The sequence below is a fragment of the Delphinapterus leucas genome, chromosome 11, assembly GCF_059928025.1.
Source record: "Delphinapterus leucas isolate spDelLeu-1000000601 "Yukka" chromosome 11, BTC_Dleu_Yukka2, whole genome shotgun sequence".
NCBI classification, from domain to species: domain Eukaryota; kingdom Metazoa; phylum Chordata; class Mammalia; order Artiodactyla; family Monodontidae; genus Delphinapterus; species Delphinapterus leucas.
The window spans coordinates 56,345,508-56,365,904 of NC_143139.1; the positions used below are offsets into that span (position 1 = coordinate 56,345,508).

A 20,397-nucleotide genomic window follows, 5' to 3' on the forward strand; every position below is an offset into this window, starting at 1 on the left:
GTTCCTACGTTCCATCTCTTCAGGTGATGCGATTCTGCTGAACAAACAGAAATCGTGTAATTTATGAGAGTCTGCGACAAGTGATACAAAGACATAAACATGTACTGTTTGTATAGTGATAGCTGGGAGCCTATCGAGGAAAACCACGTAATGATGGCACTTCTAGATCATTATCTCTCAAGTGTTGACAATACTACAGTTTGAAATAGCCATCTCCACTGGGGAGAGGCAGACTAAAATTAAACCCATCCCACTATCGACTTCAGGCTTTCCCCAAAAGATAATGGTCTCGCTTCAAATAGGAAAAAAAAAGTCCATGCCTTACTCAACATTTAGTATTAAGAGTAGTTTATTGGCAGTAGGAAACAAAGTCAACATTAAATGCATTAGCTGCATTAAAAATTCATATTTGAGCAGAACATCTAGTGTTTGCTGAGTGTCGTTTTTTTTTTTTTTAAGCTTTATTTGTCTCTTGAGGATTAAATCCTTTCAGAGATTTAAGGATATCCATGGCAGCATCCTTTTAAAGAAGCTCTGGAAATGAGACAGGTTACATCATTCCCAAAGGCATCTGCCTTTTGCTGGGAGAGATATTTCAGGTAGACAGCATATTCAAAAATTCTTTCTTAGTAAAAGAGAGACAAGTATTTAAAATTCTTAACACATCATAGTTGCTACAAATTTGTTTTTCCCTTTGAAAGTAAAATGACTCACAATGTAGAAATACAGTGGGTAGAATTCTGGAGCAGAAACCACCTCTATGCCCAATAGTAGAGAGTAAATACATATATACCCAATGACAATCATTGTGCTCTGTAATTGATTGGTACGAGGTACTGATAAATACACATTTAATAGATAATATTTTCAAGACACATTTCCATATAAAATAGTTACTGCTTCTGACTTTTTTTTCAAAAACAAGGACTTATTTGTTAAAAATCCATTTTCAATCACAACTTTAGCGGCAAGATTCTAGTAACTGAGAAAGGAATTAGCACTTAAAACAGGAACAGTTTAACAGCTGACAGTCCATTCACAAGACAGAGTTTTTGCAAACATAAAAGCATCTAAACACACAATAATAATTTCTTCAGCAGCTCTTCAAGTCGTCATCTGATGACATAAATTTCATACATATATTCTGTGTGGTAGATAGTCAATACAGACAAAACAAAATCCTCCTTAGCTGTGTGAGAAATCAATCATACCTCCATCAGCAAAGGACCTTCAAGATAATTTAGGGGATGCTTACAAATGCATTCATATACACAAGAGGCTGGCAATCTTGAATATGTTGCCATCTTCCACAATCCATGCCCCAGCTTGGCTTCACATCTTCTCTTTGCTTCCACTGCAGGAAGCTCCTTCCAGAAGCCTCAAGTGGGTAATTGACTAATCACCCCTAGAGAGCGATGGTCTGGTAAGTCTTCAGAGAATCACTGGACAGTTTCTGCCGCAAGTCTGCTCTCGTACAGGCACAGAGCGTGATGCACAAATTCATACTGCTCACTGGTTTGGACCATTCCACCCCTGCAAGGAAGAGATAATATAATAATTTATTGCTAACGTCCCACAGTCTCAAGTAACTCAGCGACCACACCCAAACGCAGGTGTTAGGCTAAAGACACACAGAACAGTTGGCCTGGTGATTCTTTTGTTATCTCTCTTACCTACGTCCAGATGACCCAACTGGTGAATTTAATATGCTACTGTATATAAAGGGATTAACACAGTGCCTAGTACACAGTAGGCATTTGATTAATTTTACCAACATATTGTCACTGGAGAGGCAGTACAGCCTCATGGTTAGGTACTTGGACTTTGGAACCAGACTGAGTTCAAATCCCTCCTATGCCAATTCTTAGTTGTGTGATCTTGGCCAAGTTCCTTAAAACCCTTTGTGTCTCAGTTTCCTCCTCTGTTAAAGCGGGAGAATAACAGCACCTATTTCATAGGATTGTTTTGAGGGTTAAATAAATTCACGTATCTGGAGTGTCAGTATTACTTCTCGGGTGCCTTATCATTCATTTTATACAGATTTATGCACTTGGATTAAAATTGATTGATGTAGGTTTACTAAACAAAACTCAACTGTGAAATGTTGCTCTTTCTACGAGTAAAAAAACTACCTTGGAATGGTCTATTTGAGTATGTTATGTGGAAGCAACCTTTGGGGGTGGTGTGCCGAGTATCTAAACACAATAGCAGATACTATGTATAAAATAGACAACTAATGAGAACATGCTGTATAGCACGGGGAACTCTACTTAAGGCACTGTGGTGACCTAAATGGGAAGGAAATCCCAAAAAAGAGGGGATATATGTATGTGTATAGCTGATTCACTTTTGCTGTACAGTAGAAACTAACACAACATTGTAAAACAACTATATCCCAATAAAAATTAATGAAAAAAACCCACAATAGCAGGTGGGCCCTTATATGAGTTGGAAAGAGAATTGGTTCTTGCTTTTTTCCCTTTGTCATTTTCATTATCATCCCTAGATACCTTCTGGTTTTTTGTTTTTTTTTTTTGCGGTGCATGGGCCTCTCACTGTTGTGGCCTCTCCCGTTGCAGGGCACAGGCTCCAGACGCGCAGGCTCAGCGGCCAGGGCTCACGGGCCCAGCCGCTCCGCGGCATGTGGGATCTTCTCGGACCGGGGCACGAACCCGTGTCCCCTGCATCGGCAGGCGGACTCTCAACCACTGCGCCACCAGGGAAGCCCAATACCTTATGTTTTAGCTTAGTAGAAGGTATCTGACTTCATGAGAAGTAATGATGCTCCTCGTTATACTTTTATACATAAAATAGCTATGTGGCATTTTGTTTTTTTGATAATGGTTCTTTTACGTGGCAAAGCTACTGATAGTTGTGTAAATGTTACATATTTTTTCTGCTCACTGAATAACTACATCCCTATTAGTAACTATTTGAAGTCTTATCATCTTCATAACTCTACAACCAATGCTACAACCAATTTTAAACTTATGTTTTAGCTAGTTCTTCCTAGTGGCTGTTGTTACCATTCAAAATAATTATTTTGAGGCCTTTGAGCTCTTCAACTTAAAAAACGAAATATACTGCCTCACTGTAGTGTGATTTCTAGTTAATGGTAATAACTAAAACTGGGCTTGTACCTATGTTTACTTGCCCACCTCTATAAACACAAGCTCACAAGATACTAAAGCAGTAAGATTTCACCCGTTTAAACTAAGCAGTGATATTGAGTTAGTAACACTTCACCCTTCAAGACGACACTAAATTGGTCGACATAATGCCCAAATGATGTATTTGGCAAGAAATAAAAAGGTAAATATACGTTTTTTGGTGACTGCAACTTATTGGCAGAAATATTTCATCGGTCCTCTTCCCTAGAACTGCACATTTTGTTGTACTGAAGGCAACTTTCTGGCCAAATTGTTCCTTGATCCTAAGTTGACAACAGGAATGGCCAACTGAGGATGTGGTGACTTTTCCTCTTCTTAGCTGATGACATCTGGGCACACCTAAAAACAGCAGGTGTCCGGAATATGCTGGCTTTGACTGTGAAGCTTGGGAGATCCAGCCACGGTAAATATTGAGGCAGCTCCAGGGAGCTGAGAGGTGCCTCCCTTCCTCTGGCATCCGCACAGCTCATTAGTCCCCCTCCTTGAGCTGCAGATGGTATGTGGAGCCTTATATGTGCTCCATCTCACGGACTCTGGTCTGTGAACTTCTTCCCACCATTTACTTCACACTGAGGCAAGATTTTCCCCTGATTGTATGTTCTGGTGAACACTGGTATTTACATGTCCAACTGGTGAATGAATGAAGGCACAGTCTAGGTTTTAATTACAATTTTACCCCAGATAGGTTAGCAGTGTATTTTAATGCTTGGAGGATACTTACTATGACATTCTGTTAACTAAGTCAATGTTGTTTCTGCCAGCGAAGTTGGAGAAGATGGGGAAATGAACTCATTAGTTGTAGGCTAGCAAAATTCTTGTGGGTCTCAAGGCTTAAGGAAGGTATAGGAAAAGTTAGGTTACTTCCCACTTGTTTTGAAAAATAAAAGGGAGAGCATTGACATCAGAGGGATCCTCTGAGATCATGTATTCCAACTGCCAACAAAATGTTGTCTTTCCAAAAGGGAGCAGTCTACATGGTAGATGGTCAGCTCGTTTCTGCTGGAGTGTTCAGGCTTTGCCAAGGTTGGCAGGGAAACTTCTGAAGACATCAGAATGAATCTGCCCCTCTCTAACTTTCACCCGCCCCATTGGTCCAACTGAAATAACCCCAAAAAACCTTAAGGCTCCTCTTATAGTCACACAATAGTCTCTAAATGCTGGAAAACAACCATCAAAGTCCCGTAATCTTTTCTTCTCTAGACTAAACATCCTGTGGTCACTCAATATTTCTATGCAGGCTGGTTTCCCTGTCACTCACCCATCTAGTCTCCCCTTTCTACAGGCTGTTTTTATCAAATATGACCTTCTTAGAGTGTCGTGTCTACTCCCAATGAGATCCAGTCAGTGGGAATATTTTCCCCCTTGGACTCCACGTTATAGACCAATGAGTTTGCATCTACAGGTGCACTGGGTGGAAAGATCCCACAGTGCCTACCTAGTGCCTGGTGCTTTGCAAGCATTTTAGGATAGTAAGTGAAGCTTTGGGTTAATGAAAAAGTCCACAGGATTTTTTTGAATGTGAAAATTACAGCTCTCTTCCATCCTGTACTTATGCTACTGAGTTTTTTCAAACTAAATGCAGAACTTTTTGTTTATTCCTATTAACTTCAACTTGTTGGTTTCAGCACAAAGTTCTTATTTACTGATATCACTATTTCTATCATTCAGTATATTAGCCTCTATTTCTCACCCCCAGATTGGTGTCTCCCAGATAGTTAACAAGCATGCCTTATGTCTTTTTATCTGTCATTTATAAGGCAGTAGAGAAAGACAGGGCTAAGATAGGGTCTTTATTATAAGTAATTTGATATCGTGTGATATACTGTCTAATCCCATTCCAAAATTATGTTTAACTGGGTTTTAGATCCTTTAAGAGCAGGCATGATGTTATAGTCTTTGCATATTTGCAAAAGTGAAAAGCACTTACTAGTCCTAAGTAAACACCTGTCAAGTAAGTTACCCAGGCCATGCTGTCTCATGTTATATGAAAACATATAAACTCCAGACTAAAAGAAGGCAAGGGACATCCCAGAATGCATTAACTGGAGGCTGACTCAAAATCAGGAACTCATTACACTCATCTTTTAAAATATTAAATTTCCAATTGAATATATTGGTATGTAGAATTCTCTGTTGATCTTTGTAAGAACTTGAATTCTAGGATTACCCTGCAGATTTTATTCTGTTATGGGACAAATACAGTCTTCTTTAGGCTGGCCATAGTGAAAAATACTCAAGAAGCTAATATAGTGCCTATATACAAAATACATTTATGGAATAAATAAACAACGTGAGATTAATCATGAACCCTCAAGAGAGCCCTGTACTGATTCAGCCTCCAGGAGAGCTCTGACTTGGACTGCAGGTACCTTTCAGGTCAGACAGGGCTCCATGGACTTGCTGAGGCCTGGATCTATAAGTTCCTAAGCAAGCTGGTCTTCGAAGGTAAGAAGTAGGGATGCTCTTTTTATTACTTTAAAAGGCATTATCCAACTCCCTTTTAAAGAGCAGGCACTAAATAATCTTTGACCTCCAACAGATCATAGTTTAAACTTGACCAAAGTTAAGATTTTAAAAGATTTCCATGGTGATCAAGATGCTGCTTCAGTGGAGAAAAGTTGTCATCAGTCGGGCAGCACGCCGACATCACCACCATTACCTAGTACATTATATTAAAGCATTGTCTTCTCATTGGAGAGTCCTCTTTGGGCACAAATCTTTTCCCAGGGGGTATAATGCATTAAGCTACAATATCTACTGCCAAACAGGAATCAGATTATCAAAAAAGGGTGAGGTCATATAAAAGCAGGGCAAGGCAACCCAGTTAGCTGTGAGAGTCACTGTGAGTCTGAAAAGGCACTTAGAATGCCAAAGCATCACGTTCATTACCAGTAGGGACCAAAGTGTGTTAAGAGGTTAAAAGGCACCATACACTGTTGTCAAGACAAATCCTGTCACTACCACTTACTAGCTGCTTTACCCTTATTACATAATCTTTGCAGTGCTGTTCTCTTATCTGCGACATGATGAGGTATTCAAAGAGCACCTGCCTCATAGCACTGTTGTGAACTATAAATGGGACAGTCCATTTAAACTGTTTATTAGCACATAGCTAAGCACTTGCCGGTACCATAGTGCTAACTGTTTTTATTACTATTGCTCTTTGGTGCTATCTGGTCAAACAGGACTAGTTGGAAGGCTCTGGGATGAGTCCTCTGAGGACCTTGTAGAACTAAGAGCACACCTGGCAGAGGCACTGCCATATTGCGCAGGTTGGGCAAGCCAAGATGGAAAGATCCCAATATGTTTCTAAATATTAACCAGCCTAGAAGTCACCTACAGTGGAGGTAGATGACCTAGTGGCAAGAAGTGGACTTGGAGTCTGACAGAGACAAGTTTGAATCCTTGCTTTTGAACCTATCAGCTATAGGATTTTGAACAAATCATTTGTTCCTCCCAGCTGGGTTTTCCTGACCTATAAAATGACATTAATGACAAACCTCATCAAGATTGTGAGGATTAAATGAGTCAGAGCCTATCAATGTCTAGCCAAAGGCTATTCACAGAATTCCCAGGAGCCCAGGGTTCTACAGTGGTGCCTGTAGTGGAGAAGGAGGGTGGGCCTTTAGGACTGGCTTCTAATCACAGTTTTGACCAGGGCAGCAGTTCTCCTTTTTACAGTTTTTCTTTTTCTTTCTCTTTCTTTCTTTCTTCCTTTCTTCCTTCCTTCTTTTCTTTCTTTCTTTCTTTCTTTCTTTCTTTCTTTCTTTCTTTCTTTCTTTCTTTCTTTCTTTCTTTTTCTTTCTTTCTTTCTTTCTTTCTTTCTTTCTTTCTTTCTTTCTTTCCTTCCTATCCTTCTTTCTTTTATTAATTATTGCTAATGGTTTTCCATATTGGTGTTTTGTAGAAGATTTTGTCTTCCCAGTGTTTTGTTTCCTGTTGTTCACTAAAAAAAAGTTTAAAAACCACTGGCCTGGCAAACGGTGTTTACCTAATAAAGTTTCACTCTTTGCAAGGTTTAAATGAGATAATCCATAAAATGCTTAGCACAGTGGCATTGAGAGTACTAAATAAATGCCACGTGTTCTATTTCTTATTCTGTTGGTAAATGCTTAGTTAACATAAGCCCTTAGGGTGATCGTGCATCTGGTTTGCTTGGGACAGTCCTGATTTACTCCTGTAAATGGTGTAATTTTTTTTTTTTTTTTTTGCGGTACACGGGCCTCTCACTGTTGTGGCCTCTCTTGTTGCGGAGCACAGGCTCCGGACGCGCAGGCTCAGCGGCCATGGCTCACGGGCCCAGCCGCTCCGCGGCATGTGGGATCTTCCCGGCCCAGGGCACGAACCCGTGTCCCCTGCATCGGCAGGTGGACTCTCAACCACTGTGCCACCAGGGAAGCCCAATGGTGTAATTATTAATAAAGCCCCACTTCACTCTCAGAAGTGCCTGGCTTTGGATGACATATTATTTGGTCACCCTAATTCTGCCCCATTTCATGCTTTGGAAGAAAGTCACTTCTTTTACTGCAAAAATGGTGTTGGGTGCAAGGCTCTGATTTCTTTGTGGCCACAGAATATGAACAGTGTGTATGGCCAGGCCAGAGAGGATTCAGATATACTGCCCTTCCAGAAATGTCAGATAGCACATGTCACCTTAGCCCCATCAAACAAAAAAAATCAGTGTCTTCTCGGACGCTCTGCAGAAAAGCACATAGCTTTGTCAGCTGAGGGTAAACTCAGGTTAGAAGAGAAAAAACTATATATTTTTTCACCTTCGCTACTGGGAGGGTGTGTTGAAAAAACCCCCTCCAGATGCCCAGGAGAGAGATTTGGTTTTTAACATGTTAAAATTGTGACCTTTTGTGACTATTAACTCACACATACAAAGAGCAACAAGCCTTTCCTGCTGCACCGCCCAGAGCGTATCCGGTCTAATCAGTAGACAGAAGAAATGCTGCAGCGGTGACTCACTTCTGGGCTAACAATGGAACTTACGCTCCTTGGCTTTTTATTATTTTTGAATCTGGAATTCTTTTGGTAAAGTTTGGTACAGTAAATTTAGAACAAAAGTTGTGGATGTTAATGTGCCTCATGGGTCTGATAGCTTGGGCATGAGTCAAACAAGGCTAACGTCTGGGGCTGAACTTGGGGTGTCTCAGACAGACATCTTCCCTGTGTCTATATACCATGTCATTTCAAGGACGAAGAACTTAAACATTTTGATTGTTTCTGACCGGGTGTTTTGAATATAGATACTTTTTTCTACAAAGTATTTGTAGGGCATAAAAGCCAACACAAGTCAAATGATAATTCAATGCACTAGCATACCTTAAGTTCCATTTTTTTTTTTCCTGAAAACTAGCCAATCTTCTTCTGAACACCCAGGTTAACACTCAATTGGCTCCTAGCTGAGAAGAAGGAAAAGGTCGTCCTGACAACCACTTGGAAGATTCGGTTGGCATTATCTGTTTTACGAGAGGACGTCTTGTTATGGTCTCAAGAACTGTGATGTCAAGTAAATCCAAACCAATTTCTAAGCTTTACCTTCAAGTGTTCTGAAAATAAGTAAACCAAAATGTTCAATCCCTGATCTTCAAATGAGATCGTTGAAATTCACTAATTAAGGGGAATCTCTGGGATTAGTTGGGATTGCAGAAGGATATGGCTAAATGTAAGACAAAGGTTGGTAAAAATTATACCAAGAGGTGAAAATTTTAGCTTTGGAACTATTTTAACCTAGTTTTGCTAATATGGACACATATTAGCCTAGGAAACTGGTGGCATATGTATTCCTCTTCTTAGGTTGTTATAGTTAAAAAAAAAAATCATCAAACTAAAGTGATTAATCAAAACATTTAAACAATGATATGACGCACACTGGAAGCATTTTTCTATCCTGTCTGGGAAGCCACAAGTAAGGTCTTTGGATGTCATTGCAATTTAAGGCCTCCAAGGTAAGGATGTACAAAGACAACTGCAGATTTCACTACTGACTCTCAAAAGGGTGGATTAGACAGATTGTTTCCTGTTTCTGGGGAAGGAAAAAAAAGAGGGAAAGAGGAGAAAAAAAAAGGCTTTGGGATCACAAATTATTTTATGTGTTTCACTTCCCAAATTCTGTTTTCAAGTTCTTCCAGAGTTCAGAGGTGTCGAGTGGGATGAAAAGAAATACAGTGAGGAAAAGATTGCCTGAGGTCAACCTACAATGGAACACGTTCTTTGCCTCCCTGCCTAGACGTCTTCTGGTGTCCCTACCTTGCTCCTTAGTCATTCTCCATATGCATGTGAGGCAGTCTCTGAGTATCCTGGGCCATTTTATTATTATGGATTATTATTATTACTTTTAAAGGGACAAGTGCATCTCTCAGACTCAATGTGTAAATGACCTTCATCACTATCTCACACCATGAAAACAGTATACACAAGCCTAAATGAATCTCTTGTAGCAGGCTCTAAATATGATGAAAGTGTTGGTTTAGCTTTAATAGCAACTGGAATTCTTAATTAGGTGGTATCGTCACAATAATTTAGTGATATTTAAGATGAGAAGATTTAAGCAAGCCATGGAAGGGCTAAATAATAAAACAGGATTCATTTATAAGCATTATGGGATTCAAAGTATAACCATCAGGCTGGGGTCCATGAAATATTTTACTCTTGAAAAGGGGTCCTCAGACCAGATGAGGTTGGAGGCTTCTGATATGCACCACTTCTCTTTCTCCATATGTAGACACAGAGGCTTAGAGTGACAAGTGGTCACACTGGAAATTAGGGTCAGAGCCAGGATTAGCACCAACATCCTTGACATCTGGTCCAGGAATCTCTGGCATCTCTTTCTCTAGTGGCTGCCTGCTTCCCACTCCCACCAGCCAGTGCTCTGTCCCAATTGCCTGCTACTACCTTCATCTTTTAATTAAAAATGAATATCATGGCAATGAAGGAATGATCCATGAACACACTTCTAAATAAAACACCTGTGGGTGCCCTGCACTGAATCTGAACTCCTATTTGGAAAAAAGAAATCCCATTTTAGTTCAAAATATGCTCAAAAGTATTATTAATAGGAGAATCAGACTCATGAATCTGCAGTGAGAACTGTAGTATCTATTAATAGAAGTTGCCTGAAAGCCAATAAAAATAATGTCTTGCCAGGGAGTGAGGAATCCACTAAATGGTTCTGTCATTGTTGTTACACTGGAAACATCCATTCAGCATAACACACTCATCTCTAAACCAGACCATCTGAATTTATTGCTAAAATGCAGACTTGTGATCTGAGTACAAATTGCCGGTTTCTGTTATGTTGAATAACAATGATCAAGCATTGTAATTTTTTCTTTCTTTCTCTCTCTCTTTTTTTTTTTTTGATAAGGTCTTTGATCCTACTCAATGCTCAAACTGTTGATTGATCAATCATGGAAGCCATTTCCAGTACCAAAACCACTTTCTTTTTCTTTGCTGTGAGCCAGGCTCTGGACTTCTCAGAGGAGGCAGATAAAAGTGGTGGGGGGTAAACTATAAAAAAGATGTAATGTGCAGCCTTGGATCACTAGTGGGCAGAGGCCATTGCTAAGGAGGGTATGGGAGGATAGGAAAAATTCTATGGAGCTTGGACCCTGCAGAGTACAAAATATTAGCCCTCTGATATATTGGCTCTGTCTTTTGTAGCCCTTATTATGCTCAGCTGGATGCTTCCAATCAGTCCCACCCTTTCCTTTCCCCTTTTTAATGGTCTCCACCCAGGCTCAAATTCCTATGCCATCTCTAGTCTTCTCTTCGCCACCAAACTTCTTGAAAGAATAGCTTATATTTATTATTTTACAACTTCTTTCCCTCCCTTTTAGATAGTGTCTGAGGAAAGTTTTGTGTGGTCAAATAAATGTGAAAGAGTCCTTCAAGGAAGTGTAATAGATTTCCATGCTGGGGGACACTTCAGATCCTTTAATGCTTTAATACTTTTTGTGAATATCCAAGTGGAGAGGGGTTCTAAGAAATATAGCATATAGCTTTTTCTCAAAATTAATTGAGAAGCTTTTAAATTTTATTTTATTATTATTATTTTTTGCCTGAGTACAGGCTAAGAGAGTCTGACACTTGGCGGGTTCTCATAGTGTAATTAATCGTTAAAATGTGCCCTGAGAAACACAGTCTGGAAAAGTCTGTCAAGGAATCCAATTTGCTCTACCCAGGCGCCTGATGCACGTTCAGCAGTAGATGTTTAGTAAATGTTTGTTGAATGAATGACCGTATGCATGATCCAGGAGGACTGCTCTGAGCAGAGATCGTGGGTGACTGTTCCACAGGACACAGAATTCACACCCATCTACAAACATCCATCCTAAAACATCCCCCAACAGGGTCGACTGCATGGACTCGACATGCTCAGTCACACCAGCCCCATCTCCCTGTGCTGAGAAGGACCCCGTATTGGCTTCATGCTTTGCTGTTGCCACCTTGAAAGAGTTAATCATTTTTTAAAATGGGGCTCCACATTTTCATTTTGCACTGGGCCCTGCAAATCAGGTAGCGGTTTTGCAGCTCTTCTGCCCTCACCTCCCCAGTGCCCAGAGCTGTCTATCAGTCTCAATGGCAGGGCCTCTTCTGGAGCCCTCTCTTCAATTCCTCTTCATCAAGACCTCAGTTCTGAATGTCTTCCCGATGTGTGGAGTTACACACTCTCTAGCTAACATACCCTCTAGCTAACATACCCTAACTGGAAAAGGATAGATCACCCTGTTTAAAGTGTTAATAGCCAGGAAGACATAAGGTATCACTCTCACCTCTCAACTGTACGTTCAAGAAACTTGAAAAAGGAATGACTCTTTAAACCAAAGGCTGGCTCTCTAATAGTAGTCTTTTAAACATTCACTACACACAGATATTTTAGGCACCCTCCATAGACAGATATTTTGGGATGAGGCAAATTCTCCATGTTCCTCAAATTATATTTTTCAGGCAACTGCTGACAATATCACTTTATTCATGAAACAGCTCTCCTTCATATTAACCATTGTTTTAAAAATTATAGTGTCATTGCATTTTTTTATCGGCAAAGAATGATCAAAGAGCTAAGTTTTTGTCTAGCAATTCTTCAATAAACATATTCCAAAAGATTGTTTACTTTCATCAAAAACAGTCATACCTTTTGAGTTAGAAATCAGAAGTCCCAGATGCCAAAGAGGTCTATTTCACCAGTTTTCTTAGCTAGGTGACATTGGGCAAGTTACTTGCTATCTTGAATTCTTTGTTTCCTTATTTTAAAAAAGTGAGGCCAAGGAATATCTCTTTTCTGACTCTTGGGTTCATTTTGGGAGTTAAATGAGGCATGTGCTCTGAAGACCATGGTGCAGTGACCATCATTAAATAAACCACTGCTGTCAACAGTGCATTTTGGAATGTTTCGAAGACAAAACTGAAGGCAAGGACCGCCACAGAGACCAGGATTGGGTGCAAGGTTTGAAGAGCTGATGAATAACGATAAGCTGCAAGAGCAGAAGGACAGGCATTTGGATTTTCTGAGGCCACTTTTCCCTTTACCAATATGAGTTAAAGCCATGGTCGACAGCAGCAGTCACCTACAAACTGGAATTCTGAAAGTGAAGTATGACAAGAAAAGAATGAAAAAATGAAGCAAGATGCAAGAAGGATGGAAAGAAGTTGGATGGAGACAAAGAAAGGAGGGAGTTTTCTGTTTTGCTTTTTATAATAATTAAGGAAGTGCACAACAGAAGGAAGAGACAAGAAAAAGAAAATCTGTTAATCCTGTGAAGGAAGGAAGGCAAAGGAAAGACTTTTCAAGGAAAGTTTCAAGGAGACGATCTGCTTCATAAACAACAGAAGCAGCGGCTCAGAATTTATGTAGAAGGGATCTTGATGAATAAATCAGTTAGAATGATATCAAGACACATATTGGCAGTAATTCAGATCCAGGGGGTAGGGAATCCATAGGCTTTAGATCAGCAGAGAAGTTGAATATGTTTTGAAAATCCTATCAGGAGTAAAAAGACAAGCCTTGTGGGAGACCTTGGTGGTGATGAAAGGCCAAGGCTAAAAATTTCTGCCCATTTGCTTTAGGAAGGAAGGAGCCGATAGAGGAGGCATTGTGATATGGTTTTTAAAATGTATTTGTGATTCTCTTCAAAGCTAGAGAACAATTTGGTAGACTTGACAGAGTAATGTGACAGGGAAGTGGAAACCAAGGTGGAGGTCAGGCTATAGAAGCCGGTGGGGGAGGAGGGAGATGGGAGGGCGAATAGACAAGATCTAAGAGTAACAAGAGCCCAAACAACGAGCAAACCAAGCCCCCCCTTTTTTTCAGGGTGTTGTTCCAAATAGGGTCAGAACAGGTGTTGGACATCAACTTGGAGTCCGTTTAGATCTATGTATTTGGCATTCATGGAGCTCTGGCTCTAGCTAATAGGAAAGTAGGTGCACGGACATGAACTGGAGTCCCTGGGGGATATGTGGGTCCCATGCAGGAGACTTGTTTACAGAAGCACAAAGCAGAAGAGATCAAGGTCACCGCAGGAGCAACTCCACACTGACTGGGTACTGTCCCTCACTCTCTGACATAGGTCCCCTCTTCTTGGTGAAGGTAGGTCGCGGAGTCTGAAGTGAAGCAAATGAATCCTGTTCCAGTTGGGGTGGGCAGTAGTGGATGGAAGGCAAGGGGGTTTCAGGAAACCAAGACAGCAATTATAAGAGGAGGAGGAGAGAGAACTGAAGCTGATCTTCTTATGCACAAAAAGTAGACATTTTTGGGAGTAGTTACATGAGGGGTATGGAAAGGCAGAAGTGAGGAGGGGGGTAGAGAGAGGGTAAGAAACCTAGACTAAATGTTCTGCTCAGTACTCCACAGGTATAATCTCCTCTTAATGTTACTGCAACCCTGTGGCGTATATATTATTAGTTCCAATTTATAGATACATGTTCAGGTTCTTGCTATATTTATTGATAATAACTGTGGCTAACCTTGGTTGCATGCTTAAGTGCCAGTCACTTTACAGATTATCTCTTAATCCTTATAACAACATAAGAAGTAGATACTATTATTACTTCCATTTTCCAGATGAGAAAATCAAGGCATGGAGAAGTCTTATAATTTGCCCAAGGCCACACAACCAGGAGATGGTGGGAGCCAGGATGCAAAGCCAGGTAATAGATTTCCAGAGTCCATAATCTTAATCATCAAGGTAAACAGCTTCTAATAAGCCAAAGTTAAGAGAAAAATAGAGGGAAGATACACTGACAAAGACTTAGAAATTACTATTTAAAAGGAAACAAAGAACGATAGTGATAGGGAGGGAAAACCTCATCTGGAAAGGAGATTTGAATGTTTAGTTTTTAGAGACTGGAGAAACTTCACTGATGATCTTAATAATAATGAAGATGATAGTAACGAAGTGAACATTTATTGAAAGGCTTCCTGTGTGCCAGACTCTGTTCTGAGTGCTTTATATATATTTTCTCGTTGAATTTTCCGAACAATTCTTTTGTCTCTATTGAAATTCTAGGACCTAGTACATAGTAGGGGCTCAACAAATATTTATTGCATGACTTAAAAATGTGACTTTTGTAGTTTTACTTTTAGGAAACTCTAGGTCACAGGACTAAATTCCAGGAGGCTCAGATCCTGTGACTCTTGTTTTATTACCTCAGAGCATTTATCTCTGTCTGAAATTGTCCTGTTTATTTCTGTGCTGTTTATTATCTCTTCTCTTCTCTCTGTTAGCATCTAAACTCTAGGAGAGCAGAGCCACACTCATCTCCTTTAAGTACATGCAGCATCCAGAAAAATGCCTTGCGTTTAGGAGATGATTCATAAATATTCGCTGTGCGAATGAAAGAAGAGAAACCATAGCTCAGCTCTCAGAACAGCTCTTCATCCATGATAGCACAGCAAACTGCAGAGCAGGGAGGTCCACTGCTCATGTGCCCGTACAGCATCTTCCTCTCTGTGCCTGCTCTCAATGAGCACCTGTGCACGTTCTCGGTCACTGACTCAACTGTTCATTTCCCCAGGCTTAGTTGTGGAGCAAGGAAGAAAAGAAATTACTTGTTTGTCCTGTTTTCAGTGCATAAACAGACATCATCACAAAGGTGATCAAACCATCTATACATAAACATGACTCTTCCAACCCACACCCATTAGGATGGCCACTACAAAAAACAAGACTAAACAAACAGAAGTTGGAACCCCTGTACACTGTTGGTGGCACTGTAAATGGTGCAGCTGCTGTGGAAACCAATATGGTATTCCTTGAAAAGTTTAAAATATTACCATATGGTGCAGCCATCCCATTTCTGGGTATATACTCCAAAGAATCTCAAATAGCTATTTGTACATCCATGTTCACAGCAGCCAAAAGGTGGCAGCAACCCAAGTGTCCATTGACACATGAATGGATAAACCAAATACGGTATATACGTACAATGGAATATTATTTAGCCTTAAAAAGGAAGGAAATTCTGACACGTGCTACAGTATGGATGAATCTTGAAGATATTACGCTAAGTGAAAGAAGCCAGTAACAAAAGGACAAATACTGCATGATTCCACTTACATGAGGCACCGAGAGTAGCCAAACTCATAGAGTGAGAAGGTGAATGGTGGTTGACAAGAAATGGGTACTTGTTGTTTAATGGGTACAGAGCTTTTCAAGATGAAAAGAGTTCTGGATTAGGTTGCAGGACAATGTGAATGTACTTAACACTCTGAACTGTACTCTTAAAAATGGTTAAGATGGTAAATTTTGTTATCTGCATTTTGTGCAATTAAAAAAGGAACAGTGGAAAAAAAGACGATTCTTGGTATTATGACATATGCCTCATTTTTAAGGATCAAGATCCTAAAGTGAATGATTCACTTAAGTCACATGAAAATGCAAAGTCCCTATGGAGGAACAGAGGTGTGAGATTAAGAAGGAACAGCTACCACCATAAACAACCTGCATCAAAGACAAGGAAGGGTTAAGCATAAGCTCTTGGCTTTGGACTCCTGAGGGTCAGTGTTGCAAATAACAGTTTCTTTGATGGCTTTTTAATGTAATGTACATTCCTAAGCATTTTACACAAATCTCCACAGAGAGTTAGGACTTCAGAGCCTGTGGTGTTGACAAAGTCAGGCTGATCGGATTAGGTTGTGATGATGACGCTGCTCTGAAGTGTCTCTCACCCTCTGCCCCTGACACTCACCTGTCCACACGCAGCTGGCAGACGATGCTCAGCGCGTCCACAACTCCTTCTTCTCTCAACTGTCGACAGCCGATGGATGTAGCAATAAAACACCCCGTCCTGCCTATCCCTGCACTGAGAAGAAAAGGTAACGCATTAAAAAGTGCAGGAAAAATAGCAAAGGTAAAATATATTCTTTTAAAAAGGTACTTTTAAAATTGGAAACAATTGCGATTAATAGTAGTAATTACAGCAGCAACAGCTCTCATGTACTGAGTGTACAAATCCGGCCCTGTGCTGAGTGCTTTAACAGCAATTCTTCCCTTTAGGTCTAAGCAGTAGGATGAATGGAGTGGAGGGAGGTAGTAGTGGGGGAGAGAATAGTGAAAAAGGTACTAGTTGTTCTACAAAGAAGAATTAAGGCCTGAAATTAGGTAAGGTATGGGCAGTAGCAAGGAGGGGAAAGACTTATACACATCATAAATGTGAGTGTGGAGGAGTGGAGCTGAACGGTGAGAAAAGCAAAAAGTCCAAGGTGACTCGCCTGGAGAACTGGAAGAATGGCAGCGTTTGTCGAGAGGAAGTGGGAATTCTGGAATGAGGGTTGATTTGAGGGAAAGAGTGGGGACTTTGGTCTTGGATATACTGATGTGGAAGATGCTAGTGAATAACTGAAGATTCAATTCAGTTAAGGAGAGAGGATGTGGCTAGAAGCACATATTTCCAAGTTTTTTTTTTTTTTTTTTTTAATCAAGGTAACAGTTAAACAGACATACTACCTGTCATGGAAGGTTTACTCATGAATCTCCTTCAGACGGTAAGTCATCAACTTAACAAACAAGCTTTCTCTCTCGCTCTCTCTCTCAGCAATTTCAACCACAAATGTAAATTTCTCTCAGATCTCCACTTAAATTCCCCAAGTTTCTCCTAAACTCTAGATTGGCATTCCACCTCCTAGCTGGCACTCTTGCTGTTGCTTTTTTACACTTGCTGCATTTCAATGTATCTAAATTCAGTGTATCTAAAACAGAATTAATTATCTTTTTCCTCAATGGCATTACCAGGCAGCCACAAGTTTTCCAGCCTAGAAATCTTGGAGCTATTTTCAACATCTCAACTCCCACATCCAATCTGTTACCAATTCTTATATTTTCCACCTCTGCGGAGCTGTTGTGATCCATACTTTCCTTTCTATAAACTGTGCTCACGTTTTTGAAATCTTACTTTATGATTAGCAATGATCTCATTATGGTTTCCAAGGCTCAAGACTCTTCCTGGGCTAATTCATGATATACACAGCTGCTAGGTTCATCTTTCTAAAACAGGGACCGGATCATATTACTCGCTACTCAAAAACTGTAGATGGCTCCCAATGGTCACAGCACAATGTCTAAGCACCCTTCCATGGTATTCAGGCCCTTACATAATATGACTGTGACGAACTTTCAAGCTTTTTGCTGTCAACTTTGTACCCTTTGCGTCATTGTTTTCATTTGAATCATTGCAAAAAACTCCTATTTTCTAATTTTTCTTTTTGTGTTAATGGATATTTCTCCAATCGGAAATGCCCTCCCTCCCACCTTTTAAAACCACAAACATTGGACCTCTTTTCAAGATCCTGTTCAACATTATTCCAACTTTTAGAGGCTTTTTCAATCCTCATGGTTTGAATGAATAATTCCCCTCTTGGCACTCAAATAGCACTATTTCTCCTACATGGCACTTACTTCCTGTTGAATGTGGGTGCAGAGGAATTCAGATGAGGAGTGAGTCCCTTTTAGTTGAAGTGTCTATGGAGAGTTTGTCTCAATAAAGAGACAGGACTTGAACTATACCCTGTGAATGGCAGGCATTTTGGTTATCATGAAGGAGAGAGAATGTTCCATGGATGAGAATGGTAAAAGGAAAGAATTGCTGTAGAATAGAATGACAATGAGTTGGCTAGTCTGGCTTAAAGAGAAGGCTACATTAGAGGAACAGTGGGAAATAAGACTGGGAAGGTACAGTGGGGCCTATAAAGGATCTTAAATGGAAAGCTAAAAGGTTTGGACATCATCCGGTAAAAGAATGGTAGTCTTTTTTATTCCTTTTTTTTTTTTTTTAGAATTTGTTGAAAGCAATGAGTTTTCACTCCCAGAAAATTCACCTAACTTCATGTATTCAAATCTGTTCAAGTCATTTCAAGTTCACGGGCCCTCATAGCTAATCCACAGATCCGAGGTTGAGAACTTTTGCTCTAGGGAATGGGAAGCCTTTGAGAAGTGCTGAGCATAGACTCCATGTGATGAAAGAGGGTTTTAGGCACCTCATCCAAGAGGAGTGCACAGAATAGGCTGTAGTAGGGGTGGGGCATGGGGAAGTGGGGTGTGTATGTGCAATTAGCCGACTTCTTCTAAAATACATGGGTGAGGTCATAAGGGCCTGAACTTGGGTGGTTGGGCAGGAAGTGATGATTATGGGAGAAGCTTTGAAGGGAAAGCCAATCTGGTGACTGATTAGATATGGAGGCTGGAATTGAGAGAAGGGCCAAAGATAACTGTCAACATTTGATGTTGAGTGCCTGGAAAAAAGATGGTCTCATTCTTAGAAATAGCAATCAGAAGGGGAGCTGGTTTCACAGGGGAAATGGTAAGTTCATTTTAGATATCCTGACTGTTTTATGATTTTGGGTGGGGGACACTTCCAGCCCTAAAGTATGGCCAGTTAGGTATTTTTCTTCAGCCCCAAGCTAAGTTTAGGATGAGGCCTAATGTTAGAAACTAGATAATGACACTTTGGATAAAGAGACATATAGTAAATTTTACCCTTAATTAAACCACAAAGGTTCAAAAGAAGGCTAAAATTATAATCTAAAATAATATATTTTATTTCTTAACAATATCAAAAACTATCTTACAAGACTTAGGAGAGTCAATAAAGTAACACCAATTATTTGGAGAAAGTATGGAGAATAAATGGCCAGTTATATAAATAACCTTAAAATACATGCTTTAGTTTGGGCACACTAACGGGAAAACAGGGGGAAGAGGTATAATTTAAAGGAGAAGACCTTTAAGCTAGACGTTAGGGAAGGGAACCACTGCGGACATCTGTCACTGTGTCGGCCCAGCCTCCAGTACCGCATGTTCTGGTAACAGCACTTTGTTCTCCTTTTGGCAAATTACCACTTGCCCACTTCCCATTTCATAAATTTATTTCCATCTGTTTTTCATGAGGTAACTTTTAGAATAGTTGATTGGTTTTCACCAAATTTGACATAATAATAAATGTTATCAAGATACAATCCTAGTAAAGTCCAGGGGCCATCTTGAAACAACAAAAGGCTGTTGATAATTTAAAAAACCATATGTCATTCCTAGCATACGTGAGACTGATGAGACTAATTGAGTCCATCTACGTTTCAAGGTAGAGGACTGAGTGAATAAGTTCCCCTGTTCCCTGAGCTATTAATTAGAAGTGATATTTTCTCCACTGTGTGACTGCTGAAAATATGCTAATGATGTCACTTCATTTCTGTTAAGTATCGTCTCGGTCAAGCCACAAGTATGAGGAAGTTAATCATTTTTAATACATATTTAATTTATCAGCCAAGTCAGAACCAGGAAGTAAAACCCAACTTCCACCTGCTCTATGACTTTACGAAGGACAGCTGCTTACGCAGAAAGGACAGCTCATCCCTTACCTGCAGTGGACAACCACAGGCCCTCGGCCCACGGAGGCAAGTCTGTCTTCTTCCACATCCAGCATGAGCTGTAGAAGGGGCTGGGCACTGGCTGGAGTCTTGTGGTCGGGCCATGAGGTGTACCAGTAATGCTTCACGTGTTGCGTGTGACTTCCTTGCTGAAAATAGCAACAGCCACCAGATGCTTCATTGTCCTGTGGAACTAAAAGTCACCCAAACCACAATACTGAATGCCTTCTATCACTCCCATCTTGCTGGCAACTTATTTCTAGGCGGAAAAAAAATCTAGGAGATTTTTGAAGAATACTCTTTCACCCTGAGAAAACTTTACTGTAACTATGCTGATGCCAAAGTTTGACAGCCTTGCTCTGT

The 20,397-nt window shown here is 40.3% G+C and overlaps 1 protein-coding gene across 1 annotated transcript in view; it reads right to left on the minus strand.

Moving 5' to 3' along the window:
* Positions 1 to 352: 352 nt before the first annotated feature.
* Positions 353 to 20,397, minus strand: part of PTPRR (protein tyrosine phosphatase receptor type R) — a gene marked incomplete at its 5' end in the record, with an annotated part of 112,669 nt that continues 92,624 nt past the window's right edge. The window contains 3 exons of the mRNA XM_022571538.2: positions 353 to 1,533; positions 16,365 to 16,478; positions 20,026 to 20,183. Of these exons, the coding sequence (XP_022427246.2) occupies positions 1,440 to 1,533; positions 16,365 to 16,478; positions 20,026 to 20,183 (366 nt within the window). The remainder of the gene's footprint in view (positions 1,534 to 16,364; positions 16,479 to 20,025; positions 20,184 to 20,397) is intronic.